The 16,606-nt window shown below is 42.6% G+C and overlaps 1 protein-coding gene across 1 annotated transcript in view; it reads right to left on the bottom strand.

Moving 5' to 3' along the window:
- Positions 1-16,606, bottom strand: part of LOC124178533 (glutamate receptor ionotropic, NMDA 2B) — a 2,057,245-nt gene that overhangs the window by 1,025,732 nt on the left and 1,014,907 nt on the right. Inside the window, exon 9 of the mRNA XM_046561964.1 lies at positions 15,769-15,916. Coding sequence (XP_046417920.1) covers positions 15,769-15,916 — 148 coding nt within the window. The remainder of the gene's footprint in view (positions 1-15,768; positions 15,917-16,606) is intronic.

The following is a 16,606-nucleotide window of genomic DNA, read 5'->3' as shown; positions in this document are numbered from 1 at the left end:
ACGTCATAAAAAGGTCGAGTGCGTCGTCCGGACTTCGTCCTTGACTGCGATGCGACATATATACATACATATATGGCGGAGAAAGAAGAATGGACGGGTTTTTCCCTGAGAGTGGAAATTCCCAAGACCCTAGTTTAAACATTTATAACCGTAATAAGTAGTTAATTCAAACATAAGGGTATTCGTTTATGACATTCGCTGATTGGGTTCGGGCTGACACATCTGCTCACCGAACGTTGCCATGATCGCGGGATAGGTACCGTTATCTACCCGTAGAGGTATAGAGGGAAAAGGGGAGCGGGCTGATGAGCCCGGTGAAGCTTTTTGGAATAAGAAGGTGCGAAGGAAGAGGCAGTTCTGATTGAGAGGCTGTCGAGTAAGGACACATCGAGTATTGTCATGCAAATATTGCGCAACGATTATATATGTATTTATATGTTTATTCAAACAGAGAAATTGAATGGTAATTGATAACAACAAATGGTAAAAGGAAGCGTTAACGTTATATTATATTAAATTAGACGTGCGTTACGCCTGGAAGCAGTATTGAGACTGCTCACACAGCCTCTCGCCGGGCTCGGCGACAGTGCATATGAAGTGCATAATCGCGTAATTTGAGCACTGCTGCCGATAAGAAAGCCAAGCGCATGGGGCGGGCCACGCTGCATGATAAATTTTGCACTCATCTAAATGATCCCCGGCATGTTCCAACGAGAGGATATGAACTGTTACATTTCATTAGAAATGTTCCAGCTCTATCACATCCCCCGACGAAGACAAAGGCGCGTCTCTGCGGCTTCTGATTTCTCGTAGGATTCTTTCGTTACGTTTAGCTTGTGTCTCAATCCTGCGTTTTAATTTCCTTCGTTCTACTACTTCCAAAGCAGCGGGATTCCTTTGGCAACAATATCCGGCAAACGCCGAAATATAGGTGGGTATAATGAATTTCCACAGCAAGAGTAGAATAGACAAGACGGATATCGTTCCAGAGACGGCAGCTATTGATGGGATCCCTATACCTTTGAAGTTAGCCCATGTATTATTCACCCGAAGGGTCGCTTCGTTATTCGCGAGGACACTCTCAAGGTCTAAAATGGCTTGTCCTTGATCCTTGAGGGTATCCAAGTTAATCACGTGATGCAATACAATTTCCCGGCCTGTTACAAATTTGTTTAGCGGGGAAATGGTATCTGCATGTATTTCTGTTAATTGAGAAGTCATATGTTCTACGATTAATTCGACTCGCGTTTTCAAAGTTTGGAGTTCGCAGCTCTGATTCGTGGTTATCAGGGATGGCTTGGTGATTTGAATAATAAAAGTCTGCATTGAAGCGCATGTTATGGTTACCTCAATTGGCTTCGAAGGTAAGATTATTTGCGATCCCTGCATTCTTATGTAAGCAATATCTGTGACGAGAAAACGACTCAGAGTGCATCCTCGTGGTATGGGATCAGTTATTTTCTCACAAAGTTCAATAGTATCGTTGCGATGTCCCACATCGCGGTAATCACCAATGAAATAATCGGTTATCTGTTTCAGTTGAGAAAACGTGACTTCTCTTATAAAATTCTTACGTACTAATTTCAAAGCATATGTTGGGTCAAGCGTTACATAAGTGTGATTTATTCTTACGGGTACCGGGGTATTCTGAATTATTACCCAAGGTTCCTTTTCTAAGTCAGGCACTGTGAGTATTGTAACGTGGCAGTTCGGTTAGGCCTGCCCGTTACAAGAGACTCCCTGAACCCTGGGCGAGATCTCGGAATCAGGGCTAGAAAATCGAGTCGCGGAATAATTTCAGAGAGCGCCAGAACTGGAGTCACGCACCCGAGCTTCCACAGGGACGAAATAGAGCATTGCGACCCAGATATTTCAGGTTTTTGTTTTTAATTTTTTTTCGAGTGCACCGGCTACCCTCCAGTGACCAACTACAACACCGAACATCTTTCGAGGCAAGGCGGAACCACGACGATCTCGCGGGAAGGACACCGAGGCTGCGGAGGGGGAGGCAACGCAGATCCCTGCAGCGAGGGAATCCAAGGCGGACGCGATTCCCGCTGGCGGCCGGCGCGCCGCAGCCTCCCCGCTCACCCCGCTTACGCCCAACCAAGGCAACCGCGAGGCACCAGCGAGCGACGAGGGAGCACCACCCCGCCCAACCCCAAGACTACGTAGAGCTGCACGGGAGACGACATCGCGATCTAGCCTTAAGTTCTGCGCCGCGTAGAGACGACAGGTGCGCGGCAAGTTGCGCAATCCCCAAAAATCGATGACCGATCGATTGTTGCGCATTCTTAGGGTGATGACGTCACGAAAAATTAGCGCGACGAGATCGGCGTTGCGACCATCCGAGATCACTCGAGTTCTGGCGGTTCACGAGAGCGAGTGAACGGAGCGATTGTGCGTTTGTTTTGTTATTTTGAGTTTTGAGTGATTGCGAGGAAAATGAGCCGACACGAGGGAGTTGGTCCCTTTGTCAATTGGATGTGGAGCGGTAAGCGTTGCTAACATTCTCGCGATCGAATTTCGAGGGCAAATTGAGTACAGGCTGATCAGATAAAGGATCGCCGTTTGGTAGTTTACGTGTCGAAAAGTACTCGAAATTCATTTGCCGATTCTTTTGCTTGGTGACCGTAGCCTGAGTTGCGCGTAAGAGAGTAACGTTAACTTCGGGGAATCCAGAAAATCGAGTCGAGCCACGGGTTGAGCCGAGACGTTATTGTCTCGAGCTTGAGTGTGACCGAAGTCCGTTACACGGGGTCAATTCACGTCATCCGGCACATCTTCGATTATCGTACAGGTCGCGAGCAGTCACGGGGAGCATTCGAATTCGTGACTGCGGCCCGCCGTCGCCGAGGAAGGGAAGCTCGGGTGCGTGCTGATAAGCGTATGCGTTTTTAGAGGAGGATCGCGGGTGTCGCGACGAGCCTCGCATCACTTTAGTTATTTAATATTCTTTTTAGTTATCTAATATTCTTTTTTTTTCTTCTCTTTTTTTTTTGTTTGCATTATCAGTTAGTATTAAGTTGGCGACCAGCGCCATTGTGTAGAGGACGTTCGCGGGCAGCGCATCGCGTCCGATTTTGTTTTTGGTTTTTAGGAAGTAGGATATTGTTAAGACGGCGACTAGCGCACGTAGGCCGTAGAGGTCTCCTAGATTTATTCACTTTTTTTTGTTGTTATTATTTTTCTATTTTTACTTTTATTTGGAGTATTTCTACCTTTCTTATTTAGTTTAGATAATAGTAACATTGTGTTTGGAATCGCGAAAGACGACTTGCGTGGTCGTATTATCATTCTTTTTTTTTTATTATTTTTCTTTCTTTTTATTTTGTACTATCGCTGATGAAAAATATACCATCGGAATTTTATAGTAATTTGGCCACAGCACGTGTTGGCTTACTGGTTGCAATTCTCTCTACCCGAAAATCACCCCTCCCCTCTCCGCGGTACTGAGCTACCGAGCATATGGTCGCGGTATATCGTATGACCGATTTCGAGGCGTGTTGACCACGCCAGGCGCCCAACAAATTTCGCGATATTGTTTTAGATCCAGGGTACATCGTGGACGCCAAATTATTTTGCACGCGGTAAGTTCCCGGTTATTTGCTCCGAGTAACCGAGGTGCAGAAAAATCCACGTCACAGTATATAGATAAGTTTGCCTTTATGTGTGGTTATAGTTAAATCACTTATTTTAATAAACTTCTCGTAATTTTCCTCCTTAATAGGTATTAGTGTCTTTTTGTTACTGGCGTCGAAAGCTTGAAGAGCTGTCATAAGCTCCTTTGGAGTAAAAAGGGTGTTATCGATGATACCATGCCTTCCTAATTGCACGGCAGTCATTACCAGGTCGATGAGTCGTTGCAGTTCCTTAATTTCAAATAAACTTAGAGTTATAGCTTCCATGTATTCCTGATAAGCAAGCGTTTCGTTACCTTTTATTTTTAATGATTCTAATTGTCCCCATACAGTTTCCAAAGAGTGTTTAAGTTTGAGCTGATTTGTATTCAAGATATTAATTTGGACTTGATTTATGTGCAAGGACTTGGTTACAACAAGATTTAGAGTGTCCGTTACATTTTTTAGTGAGGCTAGATTCCCATTAATTATTTCCAAATCATCCGCGTCAGCAATTCCGTAGATTGATTTTTGGATTGTTCCTAAAAAGTTAAACATTCCTCTTTTCGGTCTGATGTTTGGCGTGAGATAAGATTTCCTTAGGGGATACATTTCATTTGCCATGCCCGTCAGAAGAACATGTTTTCCAAATACCGCCTCAGCTTCGCGCGAGGCTTCGTAAGTAACGTCGCTCGACGCGAGCGCTTTCGGAGTACTTGTTTTGGTTCCGTGGGATTGAGATTCCCTCAATTTAGGGGGGCGGCGCGTCATTTGAAGAATAGGCGCACCCAAGTCTAAAATGACTTCCAAAATATTCTTGTGTGACGAGGCACGGGCAAATTCTAAATCTAAAGCGTCCAGGGCGGACTGGGCGAGGGATCGCTGACCAGGGTTCCAATGGTCCAGATAGGTATCCCGTATCGTCCGGAGGCCTCCGAGTTTGTCGTGAATGTCGAGTAATGGTTTGGTGAACCCACTTGCGTCAATGGATTGGAATATCTTCCATCTTTCCTGGTACATGTATACTTTGCCCACTTCCTCCTGGAGTAGAGTCCCATTGATAACTGAGACATCGAAGTAGGCTAGGGACAGACTGCTACACCTATAACAAAAGAAACTAAGACTCTATTCCGTGGAGATCCAATCGTTACCCTGAACCCGTTTTAGTTTAATTCTAGGGATTGGATCGTTTTCCCTTGGTCCGGTGTCGTACTCGTAGTACGGTTTGGTATTATTCAGATGGATCTTCCAATAAGACGCTGTGGAATCATCCGCGGTTTTCTTGTAAGTGATATTTCCTTTTTGTTCGTTGATCTCGACGACGACGAATGGTCCATTCCAAATCCTTTCCAAGGCATTCTGTCGCGTATGGTTCTTGATCATTACTTTATCTCCCACTTGATATAAAGGAGTTTGTCCTCGTGTTCCTTGGTCCACTTGTTTTTGGTTTTTCTCTCTGGATTTGGTAAGCCAGACCAAAGCTTTCTCGAACCGTTCCTCCCATTTTCGTATCCACAACATTTTCTTACTAATCACGGTTTCCAATTGGTTTTCGCGGAAACCGTCAGGATTGTTGGCTTCGTGACAGAACATGAGGTTGTGAGGCGTTTCACCTGTTGATTGATGGACGGAAGTGTTATAGGCACGTGCCATTTCTATCAAAACCTTGTCCCAAGTGTGTATTCTCGCTTTGCAGGCGGTTCGTATAGTCTTTCAAGACACTATGCATTCGCTCTATAGAGCCGTTCGACTGCGGGTGATATGCAGTTGTGGTGATATGTTTGATATTATAGTGTTCGAGAAAGGAATCGGTCAGCTCGTTACAAAACTCCTTTCCCATGTCCGTCAGGATTACTTTGGGGCACCCGAAGTTACCTATCCAGTACTCTGATAGAGCCTTGATAACTTCTGTCGCGGTTTTGTTCGTAAGTGGGGCACATTTAATGAATTTAGTTATTGAATCCTGCACCGTCAGGATATATTGGTGTTTATTCCAAGATTCGACCAGAGGTCCGACGATATCTATTGAAATTTGATCATTAGGTTTTTCAGCAAAGGTTTCAAAAAGAATGGCGGGTGATTTCATTTGTATTCTTTCCTTTTTATACATCTGACACGTGGGGCATGCCTGGATAAAGGAATTGATATCATTCTCCATACGTGACTATACGGCCGTTTCTTTTACTTGGTCAATTGTTTTTGCTAGACCAAAGTGTCCATTGATGTCGTTGTGAGCGCTGGCCATGATTTCTTTCTGTTGCTGTTTGTTAGGCACATCCTTTCCTGTCAAGCAAAATGATATGTCTGCACCTGAGTCCTGACGTATCCTCTTGAAATCTTCAATGATTGAATTGGTTTCTTCTTTGGTGGTTTTCTTAGGGTCAATCCAGAAGTATATCTTTTCGTACCTTTTCGGATGAATGTAGTTTCTGAGTTTCTCACGTCTATCAGTCTGATTCTTTGGTATAATCAGGGTGTTGTCAGAGGCATCCTTTTCTTCTAGGGTAATCTTCACCCATTTGCCGTCCTCCCCTTTTCGATTTCGGTTGGGAACGAGTTTGATGTGAAATTTTGTTCTGCGTGTTGTGAGTGACAATCTCTCGATGTCAATGTGGCGTGCGGCAATATGGTGGACCCACTTGGGATTCCTATCAATGGGTGTGATTTCGTATAGTCCCTTTTCCAATTCGGTGAGTTTTCCGAAGATCTCTTCCTTTGTGCGAAAGACTCTAGATAACTCATCCGCTACTACGTTACTTTTTCCCGAAACATGTTCTATCAGGAATGAGTATTCCTCCAATCTTAGTCTCCACCGCAGCAGGCGTCGACTGGGGTCTACGCAATTTTTCAGCCATACTAGTGCACGATGATCGCTGCGGATGATGAAGGGTTTATCTGGTGTATTGAGCAAATATACTCTCAGTCTCTTGACGGCCCATACAACAGCAAGCATCTCCTTCTCCGTCGTGCCGTAATTCCTTTCCGCATCATTCAGGGTTCGAGATAAGAAATATATGGGGTGGCCGTCTTGAGATAGTACCGCTCCAATTCCATCGTTTGACACGTCGGTGGTTACGACGTATTGTTTAGCTGGGTCTGATCTCACAAGTATCGGTGGTGTGACTAACTTTTCTTTCAGGGTTTCGAAGGCTTCTTGGCAGGCTGCTGACCAATCCCATGGGGTGTCCTTTCTTGTTAACCTTGTTAATGGTTTCGCTAACATTGAATAGTTTTGTATGAACTTTCGGTAATACCCCGTCAAACCAAGGAAGGATCGAATCGTCTTAACGTTGACTGGAACGGGTAATTGTTGTATCGCTCTGGTCTTTTCCGGATCTGGTTTGCTTCCTTCGTCAGTGATGACATATCCGAGGTATCTCACTTTAGTTTTCATGAAGGCGCACTTCTCTGGCTGGAGTTTCAAGTTACATTGTCTTAAACGCTCAAATACGGTTCCTACATTTCGATGGTGTTCTTCCTCCGTCTCACCAAAAATTATTACGTCATCAATGTAGACGCAACAGATCTTCCGATTCAATTCTCTCAGCGCATCGTTCATCATGCGTTGGAAGGTCGCAGGAGCGTTCTGTAATCCGAAAGGCATTCGTTGGTATTCGAAATGCCCGTCGGGGGTTGAGAAGGAAGTATATTTCTTGGAGTCAGTAGCCATGTTGATCTGGTGGAAACCTGCGGCCATGTCGACAGTAGTAAAGAACTTGGCCCTTCCCATGTGATCGAGTAAATCCTCGATTATTGGTATCGGATAAGAATCCTGAACGGTAAGTTCATTAATCTTCCTGAAATCGATCACAATTCTATACTTGGGCTTTCCGTCGGGGCCCGGTTTTTTTGGTACAACCCAAACTGGCGAGTTGTATGGCGACTCGGATTCCGTTATTATTCCTTGTTTCAACATTTTCTCTACTCCCTCTTTTACAACCTGCTGGTGCAGCTGTGGAGCACGGAAACTTTTCACATTTACAATGCGTTGGGGGTCTGAAAACTCAATGCGATGTTCAGTCATTGAAGTTCCATTGACCATGTCTTCCTCCTGTAAGGCAAAGATATCGCTGAAATCCTGAAGAATACTCCAAATTTCTTTCTGGTACTCCTCCGGTAGGTGTTTCAAGTCGACAGTATGTTGGAGCGCCTGCTCTCTTTCATCACGTGGTTGTTGCCATACACCCGGGGTTGACATACTCTTCACTCGGTGGACTTGGACGTTCTCCAGCCCGAGCTCGATATCTTCGTCTTCAGCGGTGGTGATGATTCCATAAGCCGTACCATGATTGTTCGTGCGTACAATCTGCACCGGGATATTTTCCATAGGCATTCCGTCTTTATAGACCATGCGTAACATGAGATCGAGATTCTTTTCGTCGGTATCGATGGCAATTTTGTTCACCGAATTTGGTTTAAATCGAATTTTTCGGTCGCTACTAAGGTGGTGTATCTTATTCTTCAGGGTGAGCGTCGAGGCATTCAACTGGAAATCTCGCCTCCTCATAAACGGGTTTTCCATGATTCCATCTTCTTCGTCAGGCAGATAATCGTCTGGTATAATGACGAATTCGTCCTTTAGCCCCATGTGAGTTAGTACAGCAATTTCATTCGCGGAATTTAGCGCTTTGCCAGTCTTAAAGGAAATTTTGCGTTTGATAATTGGACAAATTTGTTTATCCGATGGATAAATAACCTTCCGTTTTATGAGGTTTATTGATGCACCTGTATCGACCATAAGGGCTACTCCTCGCTTTGTTTCTCCAAATTTTATTACAGCACACTGTAGTAACCCCTGTGAAACTGAACATACGCGGGCTCCTGTTGGCACTCGTCCTCTAGTTCGTCCTCCTGTCCCTCTATTTCCTCTTCCTCTGACTGGAGTTCCTCTGACGTGCAATTGACTTGGTCGTTGGGCGGTTTGTCCTTGAGGCTGGCGTTTTGAAAATTTGCGTCTCGCTTATTGCCGTTAGTATTACGGCGTTGGTCGTTCTGTGGTCGGCGCGGAGCGTAGCAGTTCCGGCTGTAGTGTCCTCTGGTTCCGCAATTATGACATACTGCTTGTTGTTCATGGGCGGTCCGATGTGTGTTACAGGTGTGGCATTCACATCTCTGGAGTTCTTTATCTTCATCTTGTTCCGCTTCATCGTGGTGGTGGACAGACGCTGGTGGTCGAGGAGTTGACCTTGGCGAGTTCGTCGAGGTTCTTTGTTGTACCTGGAATCTTCGCGTATCTGATGCGCTGCCTGGCCCGTAAATTTGGGACTTGTTCCAAAACGTGGGTTTCGAGGCTGTGTCGTTACTGTTCATCAGCTGTTGTTGCATTCGGAAATTCAATTCCTCGCCTTCGGCTTCTTTCGCGGCCTTCTGGGCTTCTAGTAACTTGAAGTACTGACGGTTTTTGACTTGATGGAATATCCTCGGATTAAGTCCGTACAGATAGTACTGGCACACTCTATTTTCGAGGTCTTGAAGATTAGGATCGATGTTCGCTCGTAGTTGTTGATTCGAGAAGGCAGCTACGAGGTCTTGGTAGATCTGATTGAATTTGAGATTGTAGGCGTCCACAGTGTCGCCCTTTTGGCCTGTTCTGCCAAGCTCCATTTCCAATGTGGTGGCACTTTTCTCGACAATAACGGCTGATCTTATGACTTCGAGTAAAGTTGGGATTGTACGAGGTCTCCTCTGGTTGATGGTCTTCTGAAGAGCTCCTCCGGTCTTCAAGCTGATTACCATGCTCAAAAACGGGAAACGTTGGGTTGGCATAACTACCATATCGGCGACTTTTACTTGCATGATCCAAGCGTGTACGTCTTCGCCTGCTTTTCCTTCCAGTCTGCAATCAATCATCTTGATGGCTTGAAACGCGGGTAGGAAATCTTGGATCGCATAGGGCTCGTCCGCTGGGCGATTTGGTTCTCCGGGGTATCTTCCGGCAGCATCGGGGCGTAGGCTGACATCATTCGAGTAAGCTTCTGTTCGTGCATACGGGCCTGGGTCTTTTGGATTCCGAGGGGGAAGCATGTCTCGGGGTGGCGCAGTTGCGGGTAGTTGAATTCTTGTTTGGTTTCTTCGCGCAAGTTCCTCAATGTTCCTCATTATCTCTTGCTGTTGGCGTAAAGCTTCGGGATCACTCAGCAACTGGGACATACTGAACGTTACAGTGTCCGGCCGACTATGTGGTAAAGTAGCAGACATTTCCAAGGCTCTTCGAAGTTCATCCTCTTCTTGCTGTTCTAGACGACGACGCGGGACGTTGTTACGGGTATTGCTACCAGTACCTTGTGGGATTTCGGGATCCGTCGGACCATTAGGCCACTGTGGACTAGGCCTTGGTGTAAGGCGTACGTTCGGCATCCGTGATAAACGTCGGCTTTCCTCGAGAACGCGTTGCAGTGTCGAATCCGTATCCGACAAGATATCATGGTTTACATTGGCTCGCGCGGTGGAGAATCGGTCGTTTTCTAATGAGCGATTTTGGTGAGGGATCGGTATTGGCATCGCATTTATACCTTGATGGTCCGAGTCTGAATTGGCTGGGGAGCCTACCTCATTGATGCGCGGTGTCGGTGGCAGCAATCGGTTTTGAGCGAGCCCGTATAATGCCGAGTAACGTGGTGGGTTTGTTATGGTTGAGGGAGCTATCTGAGTAGGACCTTCCACCTCTGATTCAACGAGACGCGCGGTATCTAGTTGAATTCGCGGTATCGCTCCGGTATAGTTTCCGGGCGGTCTCAAAATATTAGAAACATTCGGATCATCGCTAGTTGTTAAGCGATAATAGTTATTGATTGCTTCTCGATTGGTATTACTATTTGCAAGAGCTTCCTCTTGACGGTTTTCTTCGGTTAATTGGTTATTCGGTTGTTGCATTTCCTGAAACATTTGGTTGGTGACGCTTTCAAGCGTGTGTGCGGGACGTGGAACTGTTTCAGAGTTTCGATTCATTTCTACATTATTGCGACGAATGCAGTCGTGTTCACGGCGTTCTTGATTTCTCAATTGAATAAAACGGGTAACCTCTTCTATAGGCAAATCTTCGCGGCGAGCAAGTTGACGCGCAGTTAACCTCTCTCCGTTTAATTGCTCTAGACCAAGACGGTATCTGCCCATTGCCGTTAAATCATTACGTTCGGTGGCTTCTCGTAGCCTATTCACAAGCTGAGTCATTTGGTTCGTCAAATCCCAAAATCTCTCCTCAAACCGGGATTCAGAAGTGACGGATTGTCCGCTTTCTACAGTCTCAACAATAGTGGGAGGTACTGCCGATCTCCGGTCATTGTTTTCGTTCACGTCCATTGTGAATTTATTTTTAAATTTACCTTGAGTCAAGCTTTGACTTTATTTATTTGAATGATTCAAGTTTGACCATCAAATTCTTAGTTTCGATCACGATTTGTCCTTCGATAAGTTTATGGTGACTCGAGTAAGTAACAAAATGCTTGTACTTACGCTAGGAGTAGCCAAATTGAGGTGTGAAGCATCACACTCGAAGATCGTGGTAGCCGTCGGTACGAGGCTTCGATGTCCTGGAGTCTCCGACAGGCACCGGGGGCAAGAATATAAGAGCGGTTCGAGTCTGAGTGTCCTTATTCTCACTTCACTTCACTTAGACGGTTTAAACGCGAAGTTTATTGTATCTAAGGAGTGCAGAATTTTATACTTGCTTCCTTTCCAATAAATACACAAGTTTACTATGGGAATTGTCCAGTGTAGAATCAGGCGGTCTACACTTAGTCCCTGGTTATCAAGCGGTCTACACGCAGTCCTTGATTGTCTACGCAAGGCGGTCTTTCACTCTATCCCTTGCTAGGTACAATTCGTAATAATTACTTATAAACGCGTAGCCGAAGGTTCGCGCGTGAATTTATTGGGCTTATGCACTCACTTCCAAAGTTCGTCACTATGATCCGGCCGTTTGATACGCGCGTCGCGTTCGTTGGTTTAAACCGGATCCTGGCAGGATCGCCAAATTTATCATGCAAATATTGCGCAACGATTATATATGTATTTATATGTTTATTCAAACAGAGAAATTGAATGGTAATTGATAACAACAAATGGTAAAAGGAAGCATTAACGTTATATTATATTAAATTAGACGTGCGTTACGCCTGGAAGCAGTATTGAGACTGCTCACACAGCCTCTCGCCGGGCTCGGCGACAGTGCATATGAAGTGCATAATCGCGTAATTTGAGCACTGCTGCCGATAAGAAAGCCAAGCGCATAGGGCGGGCCACGCTGCATGATAAATTTTGCACTCATCTAAATGATCCCCGGCATGTTCCTACGAGAGGATATAAACTGTTACATTTCATTAGAAATGTTCCAGCTCTATCACAGTATCCTGTCAACCGTGGATTTGTTACCGAACTTCCTATAACTCGTAAGGGATAGATTGAGTGCCAGCTTTCGTGTTGAGAAACGTTGAATTAAGAAATCTCAGTATTGTAATACTGAAGTTGTACATTGATTATACGCGTCATTTGTAATTTCTTTCATTCCATATGAATACCCGTTCGGCAAATCGAAAGAGTATATATATATATATATATGTCGGAGCAGTAATCGTGTCGTCAGATATATATATATATGTCGATGTAACATATATATGAGAAGAAGAACGGAGAAACACCAGATGAAACTCCTAAATTACGTGTTTGGCGTGTGGAACGCATTTTGAACCACCATTTATCAACAAAACTTAGTACTTCAATATTTAAATAATTGATTGACACGTCAATTCAGTTCCGGGCTTGCTTGTTTACTAAAACTTCTTTCCTCTTTTCAAAAACAGCCGCCCTTCGGAACAATATAAGACAGTGACGGACGGCAACTTCATTATTTCGTCATCTTCAACATATATATGTATATGTATAGACAACACTACCTTCCATATAATTATATTACCTTTCATGTGTCATTTCTTGTATCTAATATAATAACCATGAAACAAGTCGAATATTGAATAATCATCACTCAATAATCTTAGTCAATGTTCAACTTGTTTCATCATAAATTTCATTATCAATTTGTCCATAACGAGTCTATACTATACAAGTATATAACGAGGAGTACGGCAGATGATCTAAGTAATATCGGTTAACATGTTCGCGTACCCTTCCGGCATTTCGAATTTTGTTAAAAGTACTAGTCATTTAGATTCCTGCTAAACGTGATTCATCATAAAAGAAAAATGTAATTTGAATATTTAATTCCAATCGTCAAACATTATGTACTGCTATTATAGTTACTTATATTGAAATATATGTATGTATAGTACAAACGTGAAACAGATTTCGTGAGATTCAAAGCGGTTAGAAATGTATTTTATTATAAACTATCAATTTTGTAAGGCTTTGTATAATAGTTGTCGATGTAACGCATTAATTATTCAAATGGTTTCATCAAATAAATGTATAAACATGAGAATATTGAAAATTCTATTCAGGTCGTACATCTCTTCAATTTTTATCACGTGGCTTTCATTTTCAAACTAAATGTTTCTGCGATGTTTCAGAAATATGTTACTAATATTAATCAAGCATGTCAGTGATATATCACAGACGTTTCAGAGACATGTCACTAACAATAATGAAACATGTCAGTGATATACCACAGACCTTTCAGAAACATGTCACGAAATATTGCAATGATATGTCAGAGACCTTTTAAAAATATATCGAAATACATTTCACAAATATGTTAGAAATATGTGAGAAATGTTTCAGAAATGTATCCATATTATTTCAGAAATATGTTACACGGAAAAAAAAATTCTGTTCGGCGAGCTGTGTTCTACAGCTCCAGTAACTATACGCACTCTACGGTCTATCTTGTAGTTACAGCAACTATTTATTAGTCAGCTCTGATAGCTGCAAGTTGTTCAGCTCTCACAGCTGAATGGTTTTGCTCTAAGAGCTGTAAGTTGCGCTGTGTTCTGGTGCGTTGACATATTTCATAACCTTCAAATTTCATGAGTATGATTTAAATACAGTTGATAGATAATTGTTTAAATAGTCCATTCAAATATGTAAATGACACTGAATAAATAATGATAATAATGATGAAAAATAATACTAATAGCAATATAATTGTACTATTTAATAATAAGCGCTGTGAGCGGAGCCGAAAAATTCTGGTCTAGCTCTTCGAACGAAGCTGTTTAGCTGAGAGAGCTGAACAACGTACAGCTACGACAGCTGACTAACAGTCAGTTATACGAACCATGCAGTGCTCTTCCAATAACAGAACGTTTAGTTCGACGAACTGTTTACAAGTAACTATCTAATATTTAGTTCCACGAGCTGAATTTTTTTTTCCGTGTAGAAATATGTCAGTATCCGCAGATATAAATAATCAAATATTTCTGGTATACTACAGGAATATATCGAGACATATTGCAGAAAGATTTCGGATGTGTTATTGAAATATTTCTGAAATATTATCTCTAGCATTTTTCTTCTCGCTAAAATAGATATGATGTTTTTTCACGTCATTTCATAGATGGCTGGGACTGTCTTACGTGGCTTTTAACAAGTAGTGTAATGCACTTGTAAACATGTCACATACATGCAAGGTCTACAATTATGCTTTTTGAGACGAATTTCGTAATGTATACTAATACAAGGCAAACGAAACACAATGAATCGGAACTTGCAGGTGATGAGAGAAATTAAAGACAATGTAGTCAGGGCGGCCAGATGGTCTAGTGAAGTAAGACACCGGCAAAGCATCTCTAGACACCAGGTTCGATTCGTGGCTCCGTCGCTAATTTTTCAAATTACCAAAAATTTTCGGATTTAGATTCTCTGAAATATTATCGAAAGTCAGAAACATGTCAGAAGTAGTTCAATAGCTATATTCGCAGACATAGACGTGCTTCTGTCATATTTCTGAATCTTTGCAATGAAATATTTCACGTTTTAAATCAAAGACTTCTGAAACAATGCTGAAATATTTCGTGCTGTGTGGATATGTATCTTACTGCACCCTGAACCTGCTTAACGCAAGGGGAACAAAATAACTAATACGTTGTTCAATTAGGAAATCGAACTTGTTTTTTGCACACATGTAACTTCTGTTACGTCCCAGCCGATAACTATGGCTGTACTCTCTCTGCACCGTAACCCACCGACGTTCAATTACCATAAGAGGGCATACATGCGCATACCATAGCCTTCAAGATCCGTATCGATTTAGATTTAGTTACCATCTTGGTGTGCAATGGTCTCACACCGACAATTGTTCACGTATCATTTTCATTTTTTTACTTTATATCTTCAATTTGAACTCACACATAGACCATATGGGTCTACAAACGAAATTCACGGAACTCAGGCTCACGAACTCTCACTGACCAAACGTAAGGAACGTTAGAAAAGACAAGATGAGCAGTTCACAAAGTATCATTCTTAGAATTCAAATATGCATTCTTGTAACTAACTATCTTGTCAGCACTGCACCGATTGGCCTCTTCAAGACCACGTCTTGCACTGACGTAGCCAAAAACCAATCAGGAGTCTCTTCCAGATCTCCCACTATTGAAGATCCTTTTCGAACCAGACAGATGCAAACTAGAATCACTTCAGACATCAAAAGAATCATTTCGGACATCGAAAGAATCACTTCAGATATCGAAAGAATCACTTCAGACATCGACAGAAACAGAACCAATTTAGACTTCAGACCATTACACACCTAGAAATCAAAAACGTCATAAATCATTCTGTCATAGAGCACTCATATTCGGAAGCTTCGAGCTTTAGTACAACTAACTGAGTGAATAACACTGAAACACCATATCTCGAAAATCAGTTAACGAACGTATTATTGTTAATAAATGCGTATTTTAAATTAAAGTGTGTGTAATGCGAATTATTTCAATCACGCATAGTGATAGCTGGCACGACCCACAACAAAGTTCCAGGTCAAGACAGGCTGCACGATAAATTCTATCGAAACCTAAACACCACAAGATTTGTAAATCAACTTAAGGATGAAAATCACGCAGTGAAAAGGAGATTTCTCGCGATGTTCTTCCCAGAACATAACACTTCTACCAAAATCGATCAAATTCCGTAGCAAGTCGAATAATATTTACACTTCGGCTATACATGTAAAATTAGTACTTTTTTGTAAACTCACCTTTGAAGTGCCCCATCTACCATCCTCCACTCTGACCAACTCGTAAATAAAACCAAGTTCGTCAGCAAATCTTTCGAGCAGATCAATGCAAAAGCCACTGCAGCACTGGTAGAAGCTCTCATTCCGGTGTGCCTCTGCTATATCAATACTGAAACGAATTGCATGTATGTTAGAAAAGAACGACTGTACATTTCGGTTAAAGGATCGTCTTAACCTCACAAAGATGAACGAAAAAAAAAGTATCAAAAGAATCTATGCACTTGATGATACTGTAACAGTACAAAATTATTTATAGATTTCATATCGAAACCGTAACCAAGATTTTCGAAATAACAACCACACAGCATAGACTTGAGAGATGATATGGTTTTTTCTCGTTTGACATAGCAAACGCTATTTGTATAACTCTTTCTTCGTACCCTTCAATGTCAAGAAGTCACTGCAAGTCAGATAACGGCTCTGACATAGTAATACCATATTTCAATGTAAGGGTCAGTGACACCGCAGACAATAAGTATTTTTGCAGATTTAGCACCGATTGTCAGCTCGACGTAACTTCTCTAAGAAAAAATATGAATATCTATCACCGGTAGGAGATGTCTAACCACAGGAAACTTACATATCAGATAAATATATAAATACATGAAAATCATTACGAGAATATCGAAGACAGAAATCTAAATTTTACCATGAAACCAATGTGATTAGCCCAGCGATAGCAGAACGCGGGTCAAAGGCGCTACGCTCGGAGGTTATACTTCCGCCTAGATGCTTGATAATTCATAAGTTCATGCAATGTGGATACCTGACCGGATTTCAGTTTTTCAAGCATCTATTA

Source organism: Neodiprion fabricii, chromosome 3 (assembly GCF_021155785.1).
Source record: "Neodiprion fabricii isolate iyNeoFabr1 chromosome 3, iyNeoFabr1.1, whole genome shotgun sequence".
Classification (NCBI taxonomy): Eukaryota; Metazoa; Arthropoda; class Insecta; order Hymenoptera; family Diprionidae; genus Neodiprion; species Neodiprion fabricii.
The sequence above is the reverse complement of the archived record's forward strand: the minus strand, read 5'-3'. Positions and strand labels throughout refer to the sequence as shown.